At 52.8% G+C, this 26766-nt stretch overlaps 1 protein-coding gene across 2 annotated transcripts in view; it reads left to right on the plus strand.

Moving 5' to 3' along the window:
• The window catches only part of BMP1 (bone morphogenetic protein 1), a 40756-nt gene that overhangs the window by 343 nt on the left and 13647 nt on the right, over positions 1-26766 (plus strand). For both annotated transcript variants that reach the window (XR_004350382.1, XM_032634930.1), the window contains exons 2-13: positions 7082-7195; positions 10115-10279; positions 10469-10586; positions 10889-11067; positions 11815-11920; positions 13410-13534; positions 14049-14164; positions 22344-22446; positions 23922-24038; positions 24301-24446; positions 24548-24743; positions 26019-26144. Coding sequence is in view for 1 of the 2 variants with exons in the window: in XM_032634930.1 (XP_032490821.1) it covers positions 7082-7195; positions 10115-10279; positions 10469-10586; positions 10889-11067; positions 11815-11920; positions 13410-13534; positions 14049-14164; positions 22344-22446; positions 23922-24038; positions 24301-24446; positions 24548-24743; positions 26019-26144 (1611 nt within the window). In the remaining variant the exon portion in view is untranslated. The remainder of the gene's footprint in view (positions 1-7081; positions 7196-10114; positions 10280-10468; positions 10587-10888; positions 11068-11814; positions 11921-13409; positions 13535-14048; positions 14165-22343; positions 22447-23921; positions 24039-24300; positions 24447-24547; positions 24744-26018; positions 26145-26766) is intronic.

The raw sequence follows: 26766 nt of genomic DNA on the forward strand, positions 1-26766 counted from the left end.
CCTGGTTGGCAATGCAGTGGGGAACAAAAGAAAGAGGGAGAGAGGGAGGGGGAAGTTTGGGGGACTTTTAGGGACTGAAGTTTTGCTGCTGTTGGTGGGAGCTGCCGTGGCTGTCTCTGGTCTCTCCCAGAGGATTCCTGCCTGGGTCCCAGGAGAAACCTGCTGCCAAGGAGGCTTTTCCTTCTACTGGAAACTTTTCCGGCCAAACTCCTGTGTGTGTGTGTGTGTGTGTGTGTGTGCACTTTTCCCTTCTCCCCCATCCTGGGCTCCAGCACACTGGTGTTTTCCAGCCTGTCTGTCTAGGCTGCCCGGGGGCTGCCCGTCTGTCCCGCTGGGTTCAGGGAGGCCTGTATCTCCAAGGAGCAGGTCTCCTGAGGCCCCCACCCAGCAAGTGGAAGAAGAAAGTTTTTCAACGGATCCTCTGAGATCATGCCCACGGGGAATCCCATGTTCCCCACCAGCGGCAGCAGGTTTCTGACCTCGGAGACAGCTGTCAAAGTTAGAGAAGCCAGCCCAGGACAGGAACTTCTGCCCGTGTGCCAGAGGACCTACTAAGGCCAAGTGGGGTGGAAAGGGGAAAAACAGAGAACTCAGATACTGTCCTCTGTGTCCCGCAGACACTGGAGGCTAATTAGTCCAGGTCAGGGCCCCGGAGTGTGTGTGTGTGTGTGTGTGTTCTTTGTCCATGAAGACCCCGTGTAACCCTTTCACTCCTGCTGGGCCCAGAGGGATTCCCCCTCCTCCCCGCCACACAGAGTGACCAGATGGTCATGCACTCCAGCCGTTTGCCTGATCGGATGACCCTGACAGGCTGCCTGGGACAAGAGAACACACAGGGCATAAGATATCAGAACCTTTCCTCGACTTCCTGCCTCTGACTTCAGACTGTCTCCACATAGCCAGAGCCAGGGCAGTGGCACAGTGCCTGGAGTTCTAGAAGTGCCTGTGTGGAGCATGAGGTGTTGGGGCGCAGGTTGCTCTGGTCGTGACCCGGGGGACCCCTCTTTGGGTGATGGATCAGAGCAAACTGCAGCAGTAAGAGTCCTTCCAGTGCGAGGAGGAAAAGCCAGTCTCTCAGCCCTTCCTCCTCCACCCCTGATGGGCTGTGAGCAAACCAGACATTAGCCTCCATCTTTCTCGCTGGGCTTGGGGTGGACATGAGGCTAAGTGGACAGAGCGTGGGCTTTGGAGGCAGGCAGACCTAGCTCTCAATCCTGGACACATAACTCATTAGCCGTAGTATCTTGGGAATGGTAATTATCATCTCTGAACTTTGCTTTCCTCACCTGTAAAATGGAACTGATAATACGATTCTCCGATTCCCCGTAGAGTTGGCGGTAAGGATTATATGTGAGAACATATATAAAATGCATATGAGAGCATAACACTCAGTAAGCACTAAATAAATGTTGGTGGCCTACCCCCTGTTTTCTGTGCCTCACGCTCTGACTTCATTTTTTTCTGAGGGAATAGGCTTGGTTTTCAGGAGAAGGGATTGTCTCCCTAACCCCATCCTGGTGTCACTTATTCATTCAACTGGTCTACATTTACTAAATGCCTAAGAGGTGCCAGGCCCTGGCCTTGATGTTGTGGGAGATACAGAGAATTATAAGTCATGGCCCCTGCCCTCAAGGAGCTTACAGTCCAAAAGGGGCACAAGACTCACGTGGACATAACCAACTGCGCAAACCAAGGAGGGAAAGCCCGAAAGGCTCAAGGAGCCTCTTGCCCCTCTGCAGCCCTGGTGGTAGTGGTGGCAGAGAAACAGTGATCACAGCAAGCTGGGAAGTTTGGGGAGGTCTTTGTGGAGAAGGAGGGCTGGGCAAGGTCTTAAAGAATAGGTAGGAAGCCAATCTGATGTATTTCACTACCAGTTGGAAATTGGAGGGGTTTGAGCAGGGGGAGGCTGAGGGCTCTATCCCCAGTCTCAGATTTCATGGAAGGGTGGGGCTAGCTGAGCTGGAACTTCAAATGAGGACACTGGAGAAAGTTCTCCAGCTCGTGGGGCTTGTGGGGAGCTGGGCCAGGCCTGGGGGTGGCCAGGAGGGCCTGACAAGGCCAAGATTCAGGGTCAGACCAGGCTTCCCTCCTGGGTGTGACTGGTGCAGCCCTGCCTCCCTCCGGCCTGACTCCTAAGACCCCACACCAACACCCTCAGGCCTCAGGTCCCCAGGCTCTTTCCTCTGTTTGTGTTAACCTCTCCTGCCGGCCTTCACCTCTTGCCCCCTCTGAGCCCTGCCCTCCAGATGCGGGAGGTGGCAGTGGCAGGCGTGTCTGGCTTTACTTCCTTTGGACGCACCTGGCTCTCCCTGCTCCCTCTACCCACTTGATGCTCTCCAGCTCTCTCCTCTTCCTCTTCTCCTCCTTGCACGTGGAGGACCAAGGATGAAAGCCCCATTGACTCCCTGGCTCACCTGTGATCTCTCAGGAGAGCGGGGCCTCTTCATTTGAGGTCACCTCTTGTTATTACCATCAGAGTGATGGTTTACTGTTGCGGTAAGGACAAAGTTAAGACCCTTGATACCCTGGAGAGGTGCCTGGATCTTCTGGACAGGACCAGAACAATGGGCAGGAAGCCAAGCTGGCCTGTGTGTACTCAGAGCCGGTTCCACCAAGCCCTCTCTCTCTCTCCCAGGGAGATTGCGAGTCAGCCCTGATTTCTTGTACGTTGGGATGCCGAACCATCAAGGGAATCCTTCCCTAAGATTCCCAGTTCCATTTGGCTGCCCCAGATGACTCAGGACTCTGGGAGGGACCCTAGAGGCAGGGATTGGGACACAGCTGCTCCCATCAGCAGAGAAGCCCACAGGGATTCTCCCGAGCCAGCAAGGACCTTACTTCAGCCTCACCTGGCAGCTCAGAGGTCCGCTTTGGGGAGGTGAGGTGGGCCAGTAGCTCACCGGCCTTTGTCAGCATCCTCATCCCAGGGGCTTTGTAGCCCAGGTTTGGACTTCAGGGGGCCTCAGAGGAGTAGGTTATCAGCTCCAGAGATTGAGAAACAATTCCTTCTCTTGCCAGACCACATTCCCCCTCCAGACATGCTGAATGAGTCACCCACCCACCTATACCCCGGCTCCATGAGTCACCTTCTCTTTTAGGTGCCCCAAGGGAGCAGGAAAAGTCTTACAATCTCCCTGGGCTCCAGATGGAGGGGGACCGATGGGACTCCCCCAGAAGAAGGAACCCTCAATAATTCTAGTTTCTCCAGGGATTTGGGGAGGAGATATTGGGGGAGGGGAGGGAGTAGAATGTATCACTCCTCAGGCCACTAAAGCTTACCTCCTAAGGATAGCTAGGGGAATCGGCTAATCTCTCTCTCTCTCCTCTCCCCTCTCCATTTCTAAAGGTGCCCCTCTCCTTCTGGGGGTGTAGCCTGTGAAATGGAGTATGCACGTGCAGTTCTTTGTGTGTTTGAAAACACTAGGGCTTGCACAGGGAAGTAGTCAAGAGTGTGTTTTTTGTACGTTTGTGGGTGTGCCCCTGCTTTATGGGCAAGTCTGTTCAACTGTGCATGTTGGTACCCCTGAGTACATGTAAGTGCATGTGTGCACCTGTGTGTAAATGTACACCTGTGATTAAGTACACGCAAACACTTGCAGGAGCTTAAACATGTCCTCCCCCAGCAAGAAGCTTGCATCTGTGTAATGGGACATGCGTAGTATGCCTGGTACACATGGCTCTGGGGCTCCGTCACACCAGCCAGGCTCCTCTCCCTCCCCCTAAAAGGGGAGGAGACTGCAGTGAGGAGGCTGACCTGAAGGATGCGCTGCTTACTCTCTTCTTTCCTCTCCTGCTGTGGGGCGGGTGTGTGTGTGTGGGGGGGGAACTGGCTATGGAGCAGCCATAAGTGCTCCTGGCTGGTTTACAGCTGGAAAACAAAACAAAAACTTTTGATCCTGTGTTGAAAACAACTACTATCCTGACCTTGACCCTGACCCAGGGCTTCCTTCCTGGTAAGGAGGGGCATCCTGGACTCTCCAGGATCCAGATTCCCTAGCTTCCCCGGAGGGCATCCCAAATGAAGAGGGCTTTCAGGCCCAGCTCCTGGCCGTCAGGCTCTCCTACCTACCCCCATCTCTCCCCTCCCCCCTCAGTTCCCACGCATTCTTCAGTCATGACATTCCCACCACAGGGCACTGCTGACAGTGAGCTCCATGGCTAGGCTAGCCCAGAGCTTGTCCCCACCTTCCGCTCACCCTGTCCTCCACACCGCCTTGGTCCCGCAGGCCAACACAGTTCTGTGGCCTCTGTACTTGGAATTTAAGGTTCTGCTCTGAGCACCTGGGGGCTTCACTCAGCCAGGAGGCCAGTGTGGGTGAAAACTCTATGCCCTTGAAAGTAGAGAGATGAACTTGAGATTATAGGGCTACTATTGGGGCAATATTAACAGTGGCCGTTCTGTGGCTTCTTACTGTGCTCCAGGCTTCGTGCTAGATGCTTCATTTACATGCCTTATTTCGTGCAGTAATCCTGGGAGACAGATTCTTTTATTTGTTCCTTTTTGTTTTGTTTTGTTTTGCGGTATGTGGGCCCCTTACTGTTGTGGCCTCTCCCGTTGCGGAGCACAGGCTCCGGAGGCGCAGGCTCAGCGGCCATGGCTCACGGGCCCAGCCGCTCCGCAGCATGTGGGATCTTCCTGGACCGGGGCACGAACCCGTGTCCCCTGCATCGGCAGGCGGACTCTCAACCTCTGCGCCACCAGGGAAGCCCTGTTCCTTTTTTATATAGGAGAAAATTGAGGTTTAGAAGAGTTCATATGACCTGTCAGTGAGAAGTAGTCAAGCTGGGATTCAAAGACAGGTCTGTCTGACTCCAAAGACCATGCTGTTTGCAGCTATGTCTGAAGATGAGTCTAAATGTCCAGCCACATGTGTACTTGGTGATGTCTGCGGATGTGGCTGTGTGAGCCTGGAGGTACAGCGTCTGTGCAAAGGTGCAAAGTGAGCAGAGGTGTGAGGGCGTTCACGTGGGACATGAATGCCCGTATGAACACTAGCACGTAGGACCCGCCACCACCTCCGTGGGGTGTACCTACCATCCCATACCCTTGCTAAGGCCACCCTTGCACGTCAGCTGAGAAGCGCCTTGTATTGCTATCCCCTCAGTTGCTGAGCCAAGGCCGCCAAGGGTGATGTTTTCAATAAGAGAATCTTTCCCGTGTGGAGGAAGAACTTCTGGGCCACCTACCGGCTGGTGACCTTGGCCCAGTCATTTCCCCACTCACATCCAAGTGTTTTGATCTCTCGGGTCAGGGAGGTGGGCTCAAATCTAGCCACTATCTTATCTCTCCAAGAGTTTGTAATGGGACACTCCTAGGTAAGTGTATGGGTGGAGCTTGGCTTAATGGGCATGTCCCTGGTGGGCCAGGATTAATGAAGTCATTAATATGAAAGCACTTTGTCAACTGGAAAGCACCACGTAAATTTCAACAGACATTTACATAAGGTGTCATTTATTGCTACTGTTACTGGCTTGATGGGCTTGGAACTTGCAGTTGGGTTTGTGTGAGTTGGAGCTTTTGCATGTGTGTTTTAGGACTGTCTGTGATGTGTGTATTTTTTGGTGGATGTGTGTGTCTGAGTGAATATTTAGAATATGGGTTCTGCAAGATGATGAACTTCAGTGCAGTGAGCACTGGACTGGGAATCAGGAGGTGTGAGTTATAAATCCAGCCTTTGTAGTGACTAGCAACATGGTCTCAGTTAAATCATTGCCCTTCTGGGCTTCAGTTTCCACATCTGTAAAATGGAAAGTTGGCCTAGATAACTGGTAAAGTCACTCCCGCATTCTGCCCATCCAGCTCCAGGTCACATCTATAGAAGAGAGTGTGTCTGGGGCACGTGTTTGCAAGCCCAAAGAATATCGATGTGATCCTTAACTTGAACAAACGTTATTGAGTGCCTCCCACCAGAAGGGGTGGTATGGGTGCTGCTTGTGCGTGCAGGGTTGTCTCTGTGACTCTTATAGCTCTGTTTTTGATGGCATGGCTGTGGATGTCACCGTGTGTCTGGAGGAACACTGGCCCATGCGTCTGATTCTGTGTTGATGAGTAGGTGTGTGTGTGTGTGTGTGCGCGTGTCTGTCTGTCTGTCCACCCAATGGGCCATCTGGGGAGGAGAAACCTGTGTGCAAGGCCTCAAGGTTAAAACAATTTGTGTAACGCTGCCCACCAGGCCTGTGTAGCTCTTGGGATGAGAAGCAGATGTCACTGTGGGTGGAGCTGGGGGGAGGCTGCTCTCTGCTCCACCTCCAGCCCAGCCTCTCACCTCCCCCACAGCGGCCCAGCATGAAGCTTGCATCTGAGCTCCTTCCAAAGCACTCAGCTCCAGGGCCTCTGTTTCTCAAAAAGCAGATAGACTGTTTAACCCATCCCTCTGGAAACCTCACCCCCAGCTCCAGAAATCAAAATGTCCCGTTAGCGGAGTTCTTTTCCCCCAGGCCTTTCTTCCCCCAGAGAGGGGACTCTGAGACTCAGAATATGAATCACTTGAGAACTATTAAACCTTTTCCTCCAAGCCCATCAGGTGTCCTGGCTCCCCTCAGTATAAGCTCCCCTCAGTGTAATTGAAATGGCATTTGTTAAGTGAATTCCAAATGCTCAGCACAAATGCTAAGGTTATGGGCCCCCGAAGTAGACACTCTGTCCTCTCATCCCCTTTTATTTTCTTGGTAGCACCCATCCCTTCCTGGAATTCTCGAGCTCCGTATTTGTTTACTTGTGTTTCTTTGAAGGTCAGTTTCCTGCGAGCAGGGACCTCTTCTGTCTTGCTAATCACTGGAGTAGCGCCGGCCCACAGTAGGTGCTTACTAAGCATTTGCTAAAGAATGATGGAATAAATGACACGACTGTGGCTTTCAGTAGCTAACAGTCCGGTGGGGGTGGGCATCCGCTTTGCCGAGATTCCGACTGAAAAATGATCATGAGTCTCCCTAGGGATCCTCAAAGCCCCCACGTCGCTTCCCCTTCGTCAGAAGGCACTTGAGGATTACAGTTGCTGGGGCCAGGGGCTGTGCCCACAGGGCTGGGCTTTCAGTGCTGGGTAAGGGGGGACTGACTCGCCCCGGCCTCTTCTCTCTCCAGCTGCCTTCCTTGGGGACATCGCCCTTGATGAGGAGGACTTGAGGGCCTTCCAGGTGCAGCAGGCCGCGGACCTCAGACAGCGTGCAACCAGCAGGTCTTCCGTCAAAGCTGCAGGTACACCCAGTACGGGCCGGCCCCTCTCTGTCCCAGAAATGGGTTCCAGAATTGGAAGAACAAGGAACCTCCCTGTTCCCAGCCAGGCCCTCCCAGGACAGAGGCCATGAGCTTCAACCCAGCATAAGGGTTTGTCTTCCCTTGGGATATCTTTATCCCTTCCCCAGGGCAGTAGCAAGTGTAGACATACCCAGAAGCTAAGCACCCACATTGTTTTTATTTTTATTTTTTTTAAAGAATCTTTTTTTTTTTAATTAATTTATTTATTTTTGGCTGTGTTGGGTCTTCGTTTCTGTGCGAGGGCTTTCTCTAGTTGCGGCAAGCGGGGGCCACTCTTCATCGCGGTGCACGGGCCTCTCACTGTCGCGGCCTCTCTTGCTGCGGAGCACAGGCTCCAGACGCGCAGGCTCAGTAATTGTGGCTCACGGGCCTAGTTGCTCCGTGGCTTGTGGAATCTTCCCAGACCAGGGCTCGAACCCGTGTCCCCTGCATTGGCAGGCAGATTCTCAACCACTGTACCACCAGGGAAGCCCCCGCCCACATTGTTTTTCGCTTACAGTTTACAAAGTACTTCCAAAAGCATTGTCTAACTTGACTGTCCCCAATCACCTTCACAGGTAGGTCAGGACGACTCCCACTTTACAGACACAGATCTTCCTCAACTTGTGATGGTGTTACATCCTGATAAAACCATCATAAGCTGAAAATATCTTAAGTCAAAAATACATTTAATACACCTAATCTACTGAACATCATAGCTCAGCCCAGGCTATCTTAAAGGTGTTCAGAACACTTAACGCTAGCCTACTGTTGGACAAAATCTTCTGACACGAAGCCCATTTATAATAAAATGATGAATCCCTCACGTAATTATTGAATATTGTCCCGAAAGCGAAAAACAGAATGGTGGTCTGGGTACAGAATGGTTGTGAGCGTATGGGCTGTTTCCCGTCGTGATGGTGTGGCTGGCAGGGAGCTGCGGCTCGCTGCCACTGCCCAGCATCTCGAGAGGATCACACTGCCTATCACTAACCCAGGAAATTCAAAATTCGAAGTACGGTTTCTACTGAGTGTGTTATCACTTCCGTACTATCAAAACGTTGTAAGTAGAACCATGCGAAGTCAGAGACCATCTGTACAGAAACTAAGAGTCACAGAGGTAATGTGACATGCTTAAGGTCCCAAAGCTAGTCAGTGGCAAAACTGGGACAGGAGCCCAAGCCTTCTCACTCCAAATCCCAGGCTCTTCGCTGCACATCACAGTCCCTCCTGGCTTCCTCTCCTGCTCCCACTTTGCAAGACTCGACGCATCCTTTAAAGCCCATCTCAAGAGCTTCTCTTGGGAAATCTTCCCTGATCTCATCCCCAAGTCCTGACCATGCCACCATTCGCTGTGCTCTTTCCTCTGGGCTTACACTGTTAGCATCTCACAAGTCGCACCACAGTGCAATGATTTGTTTATATGTCTCTCTCCCCAGCTGGACTCAAAGCTCTTCAAGGTCAAGGGTGGGTCCAAGTACACCCCCTCCCCCGCCCCCCCGCAGCGAGCCTGGCACTTGTGCATGTGTGAGGGAATGGGAGGGTTGAGGGCCTGGGCTGTCTTGATTCTGTTCAGCCTTCTCACCGCTCTGGACCGTGGTCCTGCTCACAGGTAACCCTTCCATTGCCCGAGTCGGGGATTCTCACCTGGGACCTGTTCTGGGGACACTCTGGTGGTGCCAGGCAGTTGTCCTGTCTGGCAGGAGGGAGGATCCTGGCATGGGCAGGCCATGGAGTAAAGGTCAAACTACCCCAGAGAGCAGCTGGCATTGGAGGGTGACCTGGTAGCCTGGTAACTAGCAAGGCTTACTTGACCCTAGTGGGGACGAGTAGACATGGGACAAGAGGAAAGCAGAATGGAGATTTGGATCACTTGGACTTGCCACTAACCCACCATCTGACTTTGCGCAAATCTTGGGCTTTAGTTTCCTCATCTGTCAAATGTAGATAGCGACACTTGCCCGGTCCATCCAGAGAGCTACTGTGTCAAACGAGAACATGTACTTGGGAATACTTAAAGAGGACATCAAGTTCTGTATGCTCCATAAATATGAAGGTTTATTGGCCGAGACGGGACTGTTTCCTAGTCTCAGGTCCGCTGCAGGTCTGGGGAAATGAGTACACCGCTGTTCTCTTTTTCACTGACAGTCAGTTCTCTCTGTTCATGGTAGTTATGAATAGAGTTATAGAATAACCTTACAGCTATTCCATAAAGTCACTGCGAACACTGAATTAGCAAATTCTGAGCCATTACTCCTAGGAGAAATACAGGGTTAGGTTCCTGCAAGCCTCTGGTCACATTTTCATCGACTCATTAATACATAACCCAGTCTTATGTGTGTTTCTATTTAAAGACACCTTAATTAATATAGCATTGATTCATTAACGTTGAACTCATGGCCAACAGGACTGTAACTCATGCCTGAACAAAGCTTCTCTAACCCAGGTATTTTCTCCATAAGGTACGTCCCAGCCCTCTTGCACTTGGGAACACTAGACAGCCCTTCAGCACTACAGGGGGGTAAGGGGAGGCTCATTTTAAACAGGAAACTCACCAAGAAAAAGCACAAAATGCAAAAAAATGTTGCACTGAATAGATTGTGAAAAAGATATTTACAGTATAAGCTGAAACAAGAAGGCAGCCTGTCGCCTTGTTCAGGCTCAGCTGGGATCATGCCTGTTGGGTGACTGAAATTCTTCACTGCTCTGTGCATGACAGCAAGTGACCGTGAAAGAGCTGAGGGTATTGATTTGGGGGTTACAGAGAAATTTTACCGAGTGGGCAAATACGGAATCCCTAGATAATGAGGGTCGGTTGTAATTTGCTTTCTCCTGCTCTTCATTCCCTTGCTACCAAATGCCTTCTTCTTTCAATTTCAGGAAACTCTTCCACCCTCAACTGTCAGAGCACTAGTGGGCAGCCGCAGAGGAAAAGTCACGGGAGATGGAGAAGCAGGTCCCGGAGCCGGAGGGCAGCAACGTCTAGACCAGAGCGCGTGTGGCCCGATGGGGTCATCCCCTTTGTCATTGGAGGAAACTTCACTGGTGAGCGTGATGTCGGGCATGTGGGGAGCGGCCTGCACCGTGGCCTGGCCTCGGGACAGCCCCGTCGTGCACGATGGTGTGAGTGGTACCTTCTGCCTGTCTGTCCAATGAATGGCTGACTCTTTAGCAATGGGTAGAAGTGGGCCCACCTGGACAACTGTAACAGCCTGGCCGCCCTTGTCCCGGCAGGCAGCCAGAGGGCAGTCTTCCGGCAGGCCATGAGGCACTGGGAGAAGCACACCTGTGTCACCTTCCTGGAGCGCACAGACGAGGACAGCTATATCGTGTTCACCTATCGACCCTGCGGGTGAGCAGGGGCCCCTGGGCACTGTACCCTCGGCCGTCGCCCCAACCCATGTTCTGTCCTGAGCACTGCAGCTGTCCCATCTGGGCACGGCCCTGCGTCATCTGTCCCCTCCCGCCATGGGGCATCTCCCCAGGAGCTGCCCCGGATGTGGCTCAGACCCCAGCACACAGTCCGGGCATCCCGCACTCGGGTCCCTCCCCGACCCCTCCACTCCCTGGCCCCCCTGGCAGCCACACCCGACCCCTGAGTGGATGCACTCCCCCAGCTCGGGACCGCCCCCCTGAGCTGGCCCCGCCCTCCAGGTGCTGCTCCTACGTGGGCCGCCGTGGTGGGGGCCCCCAGGCCATCTCCATCGGCAAGAACTGTGACAAGTTCGGCATCGTGGTCCATGAACTGGGTCATGTCATCGGCTTCTGGCATGAGCACACGCGGCCTGACCGAGACCGCCACGTCTCCATCGTGCGCGAGAACATCCAGCCAGGTACGCACCTCTACCTGCCCCTCCAGGGCTCCTGGTCAGGGTGGGAGCTGCTCCCTCAAGCCGTCGCCTTTGGTCAACTCAGCATCATAGTCCCAGCCAGCTGGGTAGTCACAGCCCTGCCTGGGGTCCAGACCCTTCCCCTGCAGCATCTCCTCCGGGTCAGTAGCAGCTCAGGGACTGCAAATCAGTTGTCAGATGGGGGGCCAGGAGAGGTCCAGGTCCGGCACACAGGGGCTGTCTGGAGCAGCCAGAACCCACCTGGCCTTTAGGGGGGGGCAGGTGGGAAGGGGTCGGCCCATCTCCCATGCTGCCTCAGACTTTCTCTTCACTTTTACCCAGTCTCCTGCTCTTGGCCTATGCTGTCCTCCGAGGGTTTTTTCCTCTCTCCTTTCTCCCCACTGTGCTCTTTCTTCCCTCCCTTCCTGCTTCCTCCCTTTCTCCCCAGGCCTCCTCCACTCTTCACTGCTCTCATCTCCCTGTGGTTCTAGAAATGGGCACCTCCTTCCCATCTTCCCTTGAGCCTTCCCTCCAGCAAGTCCTCAACCCCACCCACCCCCCTGCTAGACAGACTCTTCTAGAGACCCGCCCCTCCCCCAGGCTTCCCTTGGCAGCTGCCCAGACCCTCAGGTAGGGGGTCACCTCTCAAGTGCAGGGAGGACCCCGTTCCCCACCCTGAAAAGGTAGCACTGCATCCCTCACAGACCCGCCCGCTCCCACCTCCCCACACCCTTTTCCTGGTCTTCGCAGGGCAGGAGTATAACTTCCTGAAGATGGAGGTCCAGGAGGTGGAATCCCTGGGGGAGACCTATGATTTTGACAGTATCATGCACTATGCCCGGAACACATTCTCCAGGTGAGAGATGGGGCCCAGCCTCTTCTGGGGCAGCCCAGCCCTGCCCTCCGTAGGCCTCCCGCTTTGCACTAGCCTGCCCTGCTGGGGTCGTTGGCGAGGACAAGGGTGGGCCTCTGGGTGGCTGCGGCCCCCGAGCAGAGGACCCGTGGGTGCTGCCTGCCCTGCTGTCCTCTTCCACGGTGGGTGCATGGCAGGGCCGGGACTCACAGAGCCTGGGTTCTTCGCCTAGTACTGGGCACACCTGGCCCGGGAGGCTGAAACCCAGCTGCCGTGCAGCCGCGTGGTGTGCTGTGGCCCCGGAACTGTATCCGCCCAAAGGAGCTGAGCTTTTCCCTCAACCCTCAGCCAAAGGGGGCATGTCTCTCTGATGGATCTACCTTTTCGTAATTGGCTGATTGGCACAAAGTCTGGCTTCTGTCCTGGACCAGCCCCGCTCCCCAGCTCACGAGCACGTATACACCTACTCTTTATCCTGGGCCTAGGTTCCCAGAACTCACAGCCAGAGCCCCCAGAGGTAGTGGCCCAGCCTCCCCGTCCCAGCTTCTCCTTAGCAGAGTGTGGGAAACAGCCCCTCCTCCTCCTCTGCCTCCCCCCAGCACCCCAACTCGCACCCCCTCCTGGCCTTTCCCATGCCTGGCTCTGTCCTCATCCTCTGTCTCTGCTCAGACCCTGGCCCTCCCCCTCTCCTCAGATGCTCCTTCTAGACCCACTCTTCCTGCCTCCAGACCTGAGGGAACAGAGACCAAGGAAGGGTGGTGAGGTCATCCCACCCACCACACCCACAGACCACCCCCTGTACATTTCCCACCACATCCCACCCCACCTCCTGCTGAGTTCTACCCAGCTGGGTGTGAGTCAGGGGCCCTGGGGAGGTGGAGGGATGCCTGCTCCCCCTTCCTTCTGCTCCTCCCAGATGGAAACATCCAGGACCTAGCAGACAGGAACTGAGGGGACAGGGGACACCGATGGATCAGGAGCTAGCGGGGCTGTTCCTGGGGTCTGGTCTGGCCACGGTGGAGCCTGCCCTTTGGCCTTGTCCCAGGTGCCATCAGGAGTAGCCCGTGCCAGCAGGGGCTGGCCCTGGGTAGTCCTGGGAGAGGTGTAGTCAGGGCTGAATCAGCACAGGGGGCCTCAGAAGCAGGGCCGGGCAGGGCTGAGACATGACTGACAGGGATCTGGAGCTCTCCCAGGGCTGGGAGTTGGGCCAGACTGAGCCGGAGCACAGGTGTGTCCCCAGGGCCTCCTAGGTCCATGTCCCCGACCTCCCAAAGTGTTCCTGGGGCTCCCCCAGGCCCTGTGGTGTGGCTGCCACGGAGCAGGGTGGCTGCTGGTCAGAGGGCAGTGTAATGACAGGGTGAGATGTCTCCACCCATCCCTGACCCTGCTGAGGAATGTCTGGGCTCTTGCGGGGTTGTGACCTTCGGTGCACGCATGCCAGCCGCCCTCCCTCCCATCAGACTCTCACCCAGGCTGGTCTTCTCCTCCTCAGGGGCATCTTCCTGGACACCATCGTTCCCAAGTACGAGGTGAATGGGGTGAAGCCTCCCATCGGCCAGAGGACCCGGCTCAGCAAGGGGGACATTGCCCAGGCCCGCAAGCTCTACAAGTGCCCAGGTCGGGGCAGGGGTGGGGACAGGCCAGGGTGGGGTGGAGGGCAGTTCCTGGGGCCAAGAAGATTGAGGCTGTGAGACTTAGAAAAGGCTGAGGCTGCCTGGTGTCGGGGGAGGGGGCACCCAGGGAGGGGGAGTGTTCAAGTTACAGACCCAAACTGGGGCTTGGATCAGGTGGGGAGATGCTGAGCCACCCATCTTCTGAGGGTGAGAGTGAGGGACAGTAGGAGCAGAAAATGGGGGGCGCAGAGCGATTCTCAGTGAGTGAGAGGGAGTGAGGCCCTCCGAAGGAGCTTGACCTTAACTCTGGAACCCATGTTGCCTTGACAACAGGGCATCCTGCAGCACTAGGTAGAACGGAAAGGAGAAGGGATGGATCTTAAGGGGACAGGGCCATCCCAGACTCTCTCCTCTCCCCGCAAAGGATGCCAGGGCTCAGGGCAGGGAAGCCAGAAAGTTGTGGGGGGGGGGATTGGGCACCTGCAGCCAGCAACCCAGTCATTTCCTTCCCTCGACAGCTTGCGGAGAGACCCTACAAGATAGCACGGGCAACTTCTCCTCCCCCGAGTACCCCAACGGCTACTCCGCCCACATGCACTGCGTATGGCGCATCTCAGTCACACCTGGGGAGAAGGTAACTGAGCATCCTCTCCTCTGCCAGGACCCCTGAGTAGGAGAGCTTAGTCCATGTGGCTGTGAGTGACCTACCTGGGAGTATAAACTCTCACCCTGCAGGATGATGAGCGGCTTCTACTAATAGTCGTATATAAATGCTAACTTGTGAATAGCATTACTATGTGCCAGACATTTTTCTAAGTGCTTCTCAGATCCATTCACAGGCTTTTCATGTGGAGTCTGGACCTCTCACCCACCCCTGGACCTTCCATGTCCTTCATATTTTTATTGCTCCCAAGAGTCAGCTTTAAGGCTTTATTTCCCTTGATTGGAACTTGGTTCTTAATGTCCTAGTGCAACCTTGAGCTGGGTTAGATTTTATTACCGGTTGCGTTGCTCATTCCGACAGCTCTCAAGATCATTTTGAATCAGAATTCCACCATCCAGCAGGTAGCCGTCCTCACTCTGCCTTGAGCTCATTTGATAAGCGTGTCTTCCGGGTGTTCCGAACCTGGCTTTTGATCAAAATATTGAACAGGACATGAATTAAAGCAGATCTAAGATCTCCCTCTGAATTGACATTGACCCAGTAGTCTGCAGGCTTTGGGCAAAGCTATTCCACTAGCTATGACTACGCTAAACGTCATTACCAGCCAGCCACTGGTCACCACCTTATTGACCAACCACCGTATGAGCTGCTTCTGAGACCAGGCCTTTGTTGTCTTTATGTCTCTGGCACAGGAAGTGATTAATAAATGCCGAATACATGGATGAATTGCCTTACCAAAACAAATCCACTGTTTCACCAGTTGGTAAATCCCCTTTTAAAAAAGAAGTGAGATTCGTCTGATGTACCTTGTTTCAAGTGAACCCAAAAGTAGTCAAGTGTTTCTTTTCTAAATGGTCATAGACCATCTGTTTAGTTGGGGATCACCACTGAACTCAGTGGTTTGCAATTCCCAGAATTCACTCTAAACCCCCTTCCCAACACACACATGTGCATGCACACATGCATACAAACCCCTTTTGAAAACTGGGAACGATTTTGTTCTGAGTTCTCAAGATTACAGACACTGCTCACATCTGCAAGTTATTTGAATGTCCTCTGATGTCATTTTTGAGTCTAGAGGCAAAAGCCAATTTAAAGAGGCGCTCGCTGACTCTCCTTCTGTATTATTGAGCTTCTATTTCCTTTCCAAACGATGTTGATTTTATTTTTTTATAATTTGAAGATCATCCTCCCTTACGACAGACTTTTATTGAGAGCTGAGTAATTCCCTATCTCCCTTGGTTAACTTTCTAGCAGCTTCCCTCAAAAGTGAACCCACCCCTTCCTTGTTCTTGTTCTGAATCTAAGTTAAAAATTGCAGTCCTTTTCACTGTCTGGTAGTGACCTTGCCCTGGATTCCTTCCTTCCTCTTCTGAGGGTTTCCAGCCTTTGGAAATCTCACCGCAGATAACGATAATAATAATAACAACTAATGATCATTGAGCATATGATTGGCCAGGCATGTGTTAAATCTCTGTGTTACGTCTTTTAGCACAACGTTATAGGCTGGGTGCTGATGTTAGCCTCATTTTGTATATGAGAAAACAAACTTGGAAAAATTAACTTGCCCAAGATCTCATAGATCCTGGATTATGACATAAAAGTCTGTGATTGAAATACCGTGTGAATTCCAAAGCCTTGTCCCATTCCAACAGCTAAGTGCCCTTCGGCAACTTGTGTGGCCACTAGGTGCCCAGTGCTGGGCCCAGCCCTGCGGATGGACAGGTGCACGAGACAGTTCGCGGCCCCACGGAGCACAGAGTAGGGTAGAGCATCACTCTCTTTCCCGTTCAAGAGGTTTGCTCAGTTGGCAGGCATATGGCAACTTGGTCAGGACCCTCTTCTTTCCTTGCTTTGTGGACTGGCATGGGCTGGCCCTAGTCTCTAGAGAGCACGCGGCCTTGCCTTAGGAGCCTCTCTGTGCCTGGGACCTGCTCCCTTCATAGCTCCCACAAGACTCCCATCCTTTTTCAGAGGCCTGCTCGGAGCTCCAGGGGGAGAAGTGGGCTACGGATAAGAATTCCAGATTAACCAATGCATGATTGTAGAAATGCAAAAAGTAAAACCCACCCATGGTCCTGGTTGAGATTGTAGAGTTGTAACTGAACCAAAGATGGAACCCTGGGGGACAGAAACATTTAAAGGCTGGGGAGGCAGAAGAGGATGGTATCATCAAGTTGGCATGGCCACTTTTTGTTACTTACCAATTATGTGCCAAAGTATTGGCATCTTACATGCAGGATCTCATTATTCCTCACAACCGTTTCATGACGTAGGTACTGTTATCCCTACTGGAGAGTGGAGGGAATTGAGGCTTAAAGTGCAGGAGTAGATCTGGCCAGGTTTGCTCAGGTAACAATGGTGGAACCAGCATTCAGTTCTAGGACTATCTGACTCCAAAGTCTACTCTTTCAACAGCAAACCTTAAATAAATCCACGTGTGTTAGCGGATGGACTTTGACATCTGTTTGGCTCCTGAGAGGTTGTTTTTCACTTGCCTACCAGTTCTCAGCTTATTGCCAGACATGCAAGTGATATGTAAAACTTATCTCGTACAATTGTGCACGTCGTAGGGATGTCAAACAAGAGGAAGAGCCACTTTGGAGGACTTCTTGGAGGATCCTCAAGTCTTTACACTGCACGTAATTAGAACTGCCCTGAAGAGGATTTACAGTGTTTCCCAAGCAACGAAGGGAACTCCTTTATGAGCAGGAAAGTGGTTTCAGAAGGAGACCATAGTCAAATGCTGCAGAGGAGCCAGGAAGATAACTTAAAATGCTTTTGGATTTGGCCGTATCCACCCTCATTCCCATCAAGGTCCAACCCCAATTCTGCCTCCTCCCATCCCCCAGCTGGGCAGAGATGACCCCTCCCATCCCTGCTCTGCAAGGCCTGGGCTGGGTCCTCCCTTAAGTCCCTCTTCTCAGGCACTGAAGGGCGTAGAGCTCTGAGCATGGAGGGAAAGTTGATGCTCATTCTTTGCACAGCCGTTGGGCAAAATTGATTGGTAGGCCTGGGGAGGCCACGTGGAATGGAGGTTAAGGGTATAAGTTTAAGATCCAGAGTGCCTGGGTTTGACTCCCAGCTGTGCTCTTTACCGGATGTATGATCTTGGGGAAGTCGCTTACCCTCTCTGTGCCTTTGTTTCCCCATTTGTAAAATGAGCCTGGTGATAGTACCTCCTTCATGGGGTTGATACGAGGATGAAGCAAGTGCTTAGGGCACTGCCTGGAACATAGCGGGAATTCAATCAATGTTAGCTGCTAGTATCATTCTCTGGTCCTGATCTATTAAATGAGTGAGCCCTGGTCAACTTCCCCGGGTACCTCATTTGCCTCCCTCTATTTCCTGCATTCCGATCCGGACCGTCCTGTGAACCCAATATCAAACTATCTAAGCAAATTCAACTCCAGGAGTGAAATTAATGTTTATCAAGTGGCATACACTGTCATATGGATGTGTGACATGTATGTATGGCACCCGTGTCAGACAAGGTCGTAAATTTTACATGTATTAATTTAATTCCCCTAAGTCCTATGAGGCGGGTACTGTTACCATTACCATCTTACAGATAAGGAAACAGAGGCCCAGAGGAGTTAAATGAGGCCTAAGATGTGACTGTAAGCCAGACAACAGGTCCCCCAGGGTTGGCGTGTTCTCCCAACTCCTCCCTGAGAGCACCCAACAAGCATGAGGAATACTTCCCACACACAGGGTGCACCTGGGGACTCTGTACCCGTATCTCATTTGCCCCCGACTCCCCAGTGGAGTCGTTATGGTCACGTCCATTTTTCGGACAGAGACAGCGAGGCACAAAGTCACCAGCCAGGAAGTGGCAGAGCTGGCCCAGTTTTTCTTGGCAAAGGGCAGTGCCCCTGCCACCAGCGCACAGCTGTTTCCACACGACAGAAGTTGTGACAACTCTTAATTAGACACCTCCGGTCTCAGTATAGCTGTGGCTGCGCCTCCCTGAAGGATGCCCCTGACTGCTCGCCCAGGTCTCTTCCTTCCACGTGAGGTTGCCTCTGCTTCCTCCTGCCTGTGGCAGGTCTTGGGTGGGCCCCGTGGGGCTCTGCGGGCTGGGCACGGTTTCTTCTTCAGAGGCCTGAATCCATCCCCCCTGGACAGAGTCACAGTTGTTTCCGGGGAGGGAGGGAAAGTGGCTGCCGTTCTCAGGGCTGCTTGCTGAGTGAAATTGATTGGCAGGCCCAAGGAGGCCACGTGGAGTAGGGGTTAAGGGTGTAAGTTTAGGAGTCAGGGAGCCCTCACTCGGCCCTCTGCATTCCTTCTTCCACCCAGCAGCTCTTCGAAAGATATTTTTGTTGTTTGCTAGATATAAAGATAACATATGCATGTTATAAACATTTTGAGCCATATAGGAATGCCTACGGTAAAAAGTGAATTTTCTCCCCTTGATCATCCTCCAAATCCTACTCCACAGAGACAACTAAGCATTGGTAACACTTGGGATGTCCTTCCAGACCCTTCTAGTGTGGGGGTGTGGGGGTGGGTGTGGCCTTCTGTAACTTGCCTTTCACTCAACAATAAATCACAGTCATCATTCCATGTCAGCACATATAGATCTACCTCAACCACTTTCGTGGTTGCTTGGCATCCCATCCTCTTTTTTTTTTTTTTTTTTTTTTTTTGCGATATGCGGGCCTCTCACTGCTGTGGCCTCTCCCGTTGTGGAGCACAGGCTCCGGACGCGCAGGCTCAGCGGCCATGGCTCACGGGCCCAGCCGCTGCCGCGGCATGTGGGATCTTCCCGGACCGGGACACGAACCCATGTCCCCTGCATCGGCAGGCGGACCCCCAACCACTGCGCCACCAGGGAAGCCCGATCCCATCCTCTTGATTGCCCTTAATTTAATTATTTAATCATCCCCTCAGGTCTCTTGATGGATGCTGATTTAAGTTTTTCCAAGCTTTCATTACTACCACAATAAATACCTTGAAACTTAAATCTTCATGCACTTGGGCAAGTATATTAGAATAGATTCCAAAAAGCAAAACCCTATTCAAGAAATATTTATTAAACAAGTATTATGTGCCATGCACCGAGGATTCCGTAGCGAATTAAACTTCCACGGTGGTCATATTTGGTCTTTTCTAAAAAGGTAAAATATCGGGTCATAAGACACTGGCTCTATAGCAAGAGTTAGAACAGATTTTCAATTTCAGTTTTTCAGAATGCCAGGACTTGTATTTTTATAATAATAATAATAATGTTCCCAATGGTTCCCTGGCAGCCTAGTGGTTAGGATTCTGGGCTTTCAGTGCCGAGGCCCAGGTTCAATCCCTGGTTGGGGAACTGAGATCCTGTAAGCCATGCGGCACGGCCAAAAAAAAAAAAAAGGAGTAATATAGTGCACTTTCCGTGTTTTTTTAATTTTTCTTTATTTTTTGGCTGTGTTGGGTCTCCGTTGCTGCACGTGGGCTTTGGCTAGTTGCGACGAGCGGGGGCTACTCTTCCTTGCGGTGCGCGGGTTTCTCATTACGGTGGCTTCCCTTGTTGCAGAGCATAGGTTCTAGGCGCACAGGCTTCAGTAGTTGCAGCACGCAGGCTCAGTAGTCGTGGTACGCGGGCTTAGTTGCTCCACAGCATGTGGGATCTTCCCAGACCAGGGATCGAACCTGTGTCCCCTGCATTGGCAGGCAGGTTCTTAACCACTGTGCCACCAGGGAAGTCCCCTGTAGTGCACTTTTCAAAACGTGATCTCACTCGATTACATCTCAGAGTAACAAAATTAATGAAAGCTCCCCCAAACACAAACATATTTAAACTCATGTGTGAATCAAAAGAAAATATGAAAGATGGACCATGGGTTCCAAGCTAGGTCAGAAGAAATGTAAGCACACGGGGGTGAAAGGCAGTGAAAATACAACAGGCTCAGTAGATTGAAGGTTGCAGTGAACTGGAAGGATCGTTGAGCTCTGTGTACAGAGGGAAGGAGCAAGGAAAGATTGGGGCACATGGATGTAGAGTGGGGTCCTTGGATTTGACATTATGGATGATAACAAGGTCCAGGGTATGATGTGCTGGCTGAGAAGGGGCAGAGAGAGGGTGAGAGAGGAGGTTAGGGAATGCAGAGGTCAGGAAATGGCAAGGATAGTGCAGGTGGATATTGAAAACACCAAGAAGGAACTTCCCTGGTGGCGCAGTGGTTAAGAATCCACCTGCCAATGCAGGGGACATGGGTTTGAGCCCTGCTCCAGGAAGATCCCACATGCCGCAGAGCAACTAAGCCCGTGTGCCACAACTACTGAGCTGTGCTCTAGAGCCCACGAGCCACAACTACTGAGCCCATGTGCCACAGCTACTGAAGCCCGCACGCCTAGAGCCCGTGCTCCGCAACAAGAGAAGCCACCACAACGAGAAGCCCAAGCACCACAAAAAAGAGTAGGCCCCGCTCGCCGCAACTAGGGAAAGCCCACGCGCAGCAACAAAGACCCAATGCAACCAAAAATAAATAAATAAAATAAAATAAAAAAGTAAAATTAAAAAAGAAAACACCAAGAATTCTGACGGGGTCAGTGCTAAAGTGACCATGAGCCGGGAGCTCTTCCTTGACCAGTGGTTTTCATTCTGGCCTCCACTCTGTCTGCCTCTAACACTGCAGTGAGCCACAGGGGAGATGGACACCCTTGTCCCCTTCTCCTCCAGCGGGGAACCCAGCTAGCACCTAACAGGTGGGCCCCTTGGGCCTTCTCATGCCCACTGCACACTCCTCGCAGATGGGGGTGCCATTCTCTGGAGCCCCTGCTTGTTGGACTCTGAACATACAGCAGACTTCAGGGCTCACTCCGGAAACAATAAGGAAGCGGTTTCCCTCCTAGTAAGTGTGCTTCTCTACCTGTTCATATGCCCCCCTGCTGGGGAGACTTGGTACTTACCGAGGTATCAAACGTTCCTCCAGTACTAGGTGAACGTTCGATGAGTTCAAGGGCTGAAATAAGTTTATGTGAAGGAGGTACTTAGGGCAGTATCTGTACCTATGTATTGCTGTGTTAGGGTGAGATGCTCTTTCCTCATTTTATGCACCATTTTATGCAGAGGCGAGATTCAAACCCAGGCTCGTATGACTGGAATCTGAGTTTTCCACTAGGTGGTCTTTTCATGCATATGTCTTATTCTTCTAAGTCCTAAGCTCCTTGACAGGGACGTATCTTTTTTTCTTTTTCTATTTATTTATTTTTGGCTGCGTCAGGTCTTTGTTGCTGCGTGCAGGCTTTCTCTAGTTGTGGCGAGTGGGGGCACCTCTTTGTTGAGGTGTGCAGGCTTCTCATTGCGGTGGCTTCTCTTGTTGTGGACCACGGGCTCTAGGCGCGTGGGTTTCAGTAGTTGCGGCACACAGGTTCAGTAGTTGTGGCTCGTGGGCTGTAGAGCTCAGGCTGAGTAGTTGTAGCACACGGACTTAGTTGCTCTGTGGCATGTGGGATCTTCCCGGATGAGGGCTCGAACCCGTGTCCCCTGCATTGCCAGGCAGATTCTTAACCACTGCGCCACCAGGGAAGCCCTTTTTTTTTTTTAACGGAAGTATAGTTGAGTGTCTTAAACCCATTCTTGGGAGGCATGCAGACCTGATACTCCCTTCAGCGGTTAGCACGAGCCCTGCCTAGAACCAGCATTCAGTAAATGCGCGATGATGGGTAACTCAGGCCTTCTTCCCCCTGCTCGTCCTCTCTGGACCCTTCATTCCCGTTCAGACCGCCCCCTGCCCCCAGTCCCACATGCCTCCCCGGGCCCTTCCTCTCACCAAGGAGACCTCTTCCCTCTAAAGATGCTGTAATTTATATTATTTAAGTTGACCATGAAGAGAGCTGGGTTTGTTTAACCCTAAGCAACGGCTCCTTACTAAGGAGATCAGTAAAATGAGACCCCAGGTCTCAAACATACTTTCAACGAGGCTGTGCATTTTAAGTGAGGCCTGGCTTGGGGTATCTGGGAAGAATGCTGACTAGAACTGGCAGATGGCTGTGGACGAGGGACACTTCTGGGCCAGGAGCTCCTTTCTGGAACACTTAACTATTTATAACCCATGGCAAACAGCCTCACGAGGCAGGCAGCGGTCATGGGGCTGGTGGGCGAGACCGGCGGGCGATGTGTGGGCAGCGGTGTCACCTTCTTCCTCCCCCATTTCCCCAGATCATCCTGAACTTCACGTCCATGGACCTGTACCGCAGCCGCCTGTGCTGGTACGACTACGTGGAGGTCCGAGACGGCTTCTGGAGGAAGGCGCCCCTCCGAGGTACCGGCACAGCCCCGCCTTACCTCCTCCACAGCTGCGTCCTTCTTAGAACTACTCACATGACACGCTGTGCATCCTCCCCCCAGCACTAGCACTTGGCTACGGGCAGCACCCTAGCATGGGAACCAGGAGTCCTGGTATAGTCAGTGCTGCAGCTCCATCACTAAATGTGTGACTTTGGGCAAGTCTCTTCCCCAGTGTGGACCTCAAGGTCCTCAGTATGGGCTTCCAGGCCTCCCTCAGAGGGTGGCTGTCAGTGTATAGGTGTGGGCAATCACACAAGGTGACAGAGGGAGATGGACAGGCCTGTCCTCTCAGCTCCAGGCTCTCTTCCTCATCTGGGCAATTTCAGAGGCTCTGTTTTCTGTCTGCGAGATGCGGCCTGAGGGTGCCCACAATGCAGCCTGGTGTACCACAGAGACCTACATTCCTGGCACGGTCGCCCAAACTTGTTTGCACAGGGTGCCTTGTCTCAGGGGGTAGGGGAGTGGGTAAGTGGGGGATGGATGGGTCAGAACCACAGGACAGAAGATGCTGTAATGGACACAGAGTTAGAGCCTGAGGAGCTACATGAATTCTTCTTCGATCTGGATGTGAGCCTAAGTAGCTCAGGACCGCTCATTAGCGTTAGAACTTTGTCTCACAGCCCAGCCTCTGCCTGAAGCAGGCTGACGAATCCTCCCTAACCATCTCTTTTTTCCCCCAGTTTCTGATGTTCGAATATTTCTTATTAGTCACTCAAAGCAGCTGTCATTACGACACTTCTTGCTACAGAAGTGTTAGCATCTCCAAGATTGCTGTTTCTTTCTTTCTTTCTTTTTTTTTTTTTTTGCAGTTTCTTTTTCATAACTTACATTCCTAGGCCAGCACCCTCTGTCCGTTGCTGTAAGTTGGGAAACACCCATATTATTACGAACACACAAATCAGCCCCAGTCAATTCTTGACTACAGAGAATTCCACAGATGGCCAGCCTCATCCGCTTATGTGGATTCTTGTCAGGTTTTATTTCAAAGAGGACATTTTCTCACCCAGTCCTCTGGGATTTATTTGTGGTCCCATGGCATCCCCTGCGTTTGAGCAAAAGAAAACTGTTGTTTGTTTTTGGTTATTACTTGTTTGCATGGAGAGCAAATAAGAAAGGATACGTAGTGACGGTAATGCTCTTTTTAAAAAGTAAATAAAACACAGATACCGTTGGCTAAGGTGAGGAGTCACCATTCCTCCCAGAAACAGACTCCTATCCTTTCCCTCAAGGGCAGGAAATCTTCTAGAGTGGACTCTGGCCCTTCAAGGCCAAACTGGACCTTGGACCAGACGCAGACCAACTTGAATGTGTGTCAAGTGCAGACCAGGGCCAGAGCCCCTGAGCCCCTCAGAGAGGTGGGGAGGGCTTCCTGGAGGTGCAGCCCTGGTGCGGGAAGGGAGAGGGCCTTGCTTTGGGCCTCACTGCCCGCTGTCCGCGCCGTCTGTGCAGGCCGCTTCTGCGGGGGCAAACTCCCGGAGCCCATTGTCTCCACCGACAGCCGCCTCTGGGTTGAATTCCGCAGCAGCAGCAACTGGGTCGGGAAAGGCTTCTTTGCGGTCTATGAAGGTACCGAGGCAGGGGGACGGGGGAGTCAGAGGTGGGGTCCCTGGGCACCCTAGAACCACTCCCTCCTGGCACCCCAGAGGCAAGGCCGAGGGCCCGTGAAGGAGGAAGCAGAGATCCCACAGGGACTGGCCGGGGCCAGGGGCACTGGGAAGCTGGGGATGCGGGTGGGCAGGGCTAGAAGAGGGGGTAGAGGGGCTCTCGAACATTGCAGAGCATTCTGACCGACATCCTCTTTTTCCCACCTCGTCCCCTGTCCCCAAAGCCATCTGTGGGGGAGATGTGAAAAAGGACAACGGCCACATCCAGTCGCCCAATTACCCAGACGACTACCGGCCCAGCAAAGTCTGCATCTGGCGGATCCAGGTGTCCGAGGGCTTCCATGTGGGCCTCACCTTCCAGTCCTTTGAGGTGGGTCAGAGACCCCCAGGATGGCCCACCTCCTGCGGGCTTCTGGGGCTTGGGTCTGGGCCGCCAGGGCTCCTCCTGCTGACGGAGCCTCCGACCCCCAGATTGAGCGCCATGACAGCTGCGCCTATGACTATCTAGAAGTGCGCGACGGGCACAGCGAGAGCAGCACCCTCATCGGGCGCTACTGCGGCTACGAGAAGCCAGACGACATCAAGAGCACATCCAGCCGCCTCTGGCTCAAGTTCGTCTCTGATGGGTCCATTAACAAAGCTGGCTTCGCCGTCAACTTTTTCAAAGGTGCCTCCTTCCCCGCTCCCCTACCCCGGCCCACTCCTGTGGCCAACCCACCTCGTTTGTTCCTTCTTTTTATTTTTTAAATTTTATTTGATTGTGGTAAGAACACTTAGCGTGAGATCTACGCTCGGAGCACATCTAAGCGTACAAACCAGTATTGCCGACCAAGGCGCAGTGCTGTGCAGATCTCCTTGCTCGACGGAAACTTTATGCCCGCTGATTCATAACTCCCCCCCTCCCCCTCCCCCAGCCCTGGGCACCCATCATTCCACTCTTTAATTTTATGAATTGGGCTATTTTAGATACCTCATGTAAGTGGAATCATGCAGAATTTGACTTTTGGGGACTGGCTTATTTTACTTAAAATAATGTCCTGAAGGTTCATCCGTGTTATCGCATATGGCAGAGTTTCCTTCTTTTTTAGGGCTGAATAGTATTCCACTGTGTGTCTGAGCCACATTTCCTTGAGTCTCATCCATGGATGGACACCTTGGCTATTGTGAATGGTGCTGCCATGGCTTCATTTGTTCCTCATTCACTCACTCAACACACTGTGAGGGATTCGTAGACCCTGGCGCCCTGCCCTTGAATTTATGGCCTAACTGGGCAGGAAAGGTCCCACTGAAAAACTACATACCTCACTGAGTAAATGACAAACGTAGGTAAAAGTAGCTGACACACGGTAGGTGGTCGACAGAGAATTGACATAACAATTCAGGAGTTGCCTCAAAGTCCAAAAGTTTGTACTGAAGGAATGTTGGTGAGATGTGCAGGCAGAAAGTACCGTAGGAGCTCAGGGAGGAGACAAGGCAGCGTGGACTTTTTATCGGCGTGACCCTGGGCATTGAGGGTGTTCTGCCCAAGTGTCATTTCCTCGTCTGTAATCTGGGCACAGTTACAGCCCCTCCATCACAGGCTTCATGTAGGGATTGAAGCAGAGGTGAAAGAATAGTACTCAGCCGGGGATGGCACATGAGAGGCCCCAGTGAATGGTGGTGGCCACCAGCCCAGCCAGTGTGGTCAGAAGGAAGGCTCCATGGGTCCACCTGTCCCCTCCTTCAGGGAACTGCCTGTCCCTTTGGGGTTGTCACAGACAGGATCCCCTGGGGACCGGGTGGGGTTCTGAGCAGGTCACAGCTGACTTCCTCCCCCTGGAATGGGACTGCGGGTGGTCCTAGCAGCCTGAGGGATCCTGGACTTGACTCCCAAGCAGAGGGCAGGAGGAGGGACCCAGGCCCCGTACTGGGAGTCACTGACACCCTTTCCTTACGACCGCAGAGGTGGACGAGTGCTCTCGGCCCAACCGCGGGGGCTGTGAGCAGCGGTGTCTCAACACCCTGGGCAGTTACAAGTGCAGCTGCGACCCTGGTTATGAGCTGGCCCCTGACAAGCGCCGCTGCGAGGGTAAGTGCCCCCAGGCTGCCCAGGACCCTGTTCCCTCTCCCACCCCAAACCCTCCAGCCCGGGTCTCTTCTGCCCTTGGACAGACCCCTTTCCAGAAAAACGAGGATTCCATGGTACTTTGGTCACTACTCATGGGTAAGGAATACGTTGTCTCTTTCAACCCCCTGGAACACACTGTGACCAGGTGCGATGTACTCTGGTTTGGTTTTCATTCTTGTTCTTCTTTTTAAATGCTGATCTTGATTGATTTCATCACCCAGCAGAAGGTCACGATCCACAGTTTGGAAACCACTGTTCTTAGACAGGCACTGAGTTCCAGCCTCTCATTATAAATGTTCCCAGGAGGTGGTGAAACGCTCTCTGGCTAACTCTCTCCATCTCAGCCTGATCTTGCTGTCGGGCTTCTCTCCACTCACCTCTGAGCAGCTCCCTCTCCCTCCGTGCCTCCCAGTCCCTGCCCCCTGGTCCTCCCTGCCTCCCTCCCAGCACCCCCTGCCCACTGGTACTGCCTTTCTGGAGCCCCTCACCCCACCCCCCACCTCTAAGCAGACGCCTGGCCTGTTCTCTTGCAGAGAAAATTGAAGTGACCACACAACTCCTCCTAACTCTGAAGACACCCCCC

This window comes from Phocoena sinus, chromosome 6 (genome assembly GCF_008692025.1).
Source record: "Phocoena sinus isolate mPhoSin1 chromosome 6, mPhoSin1.pri, whole genome shotgun sequence".
Classification (NCBI taxonomy): Eukaryota; Metazoa; Chordata; class Mammalia; order Artiodactyla; family Phocoenidae; genus Phocoena; species Phocoena sinus.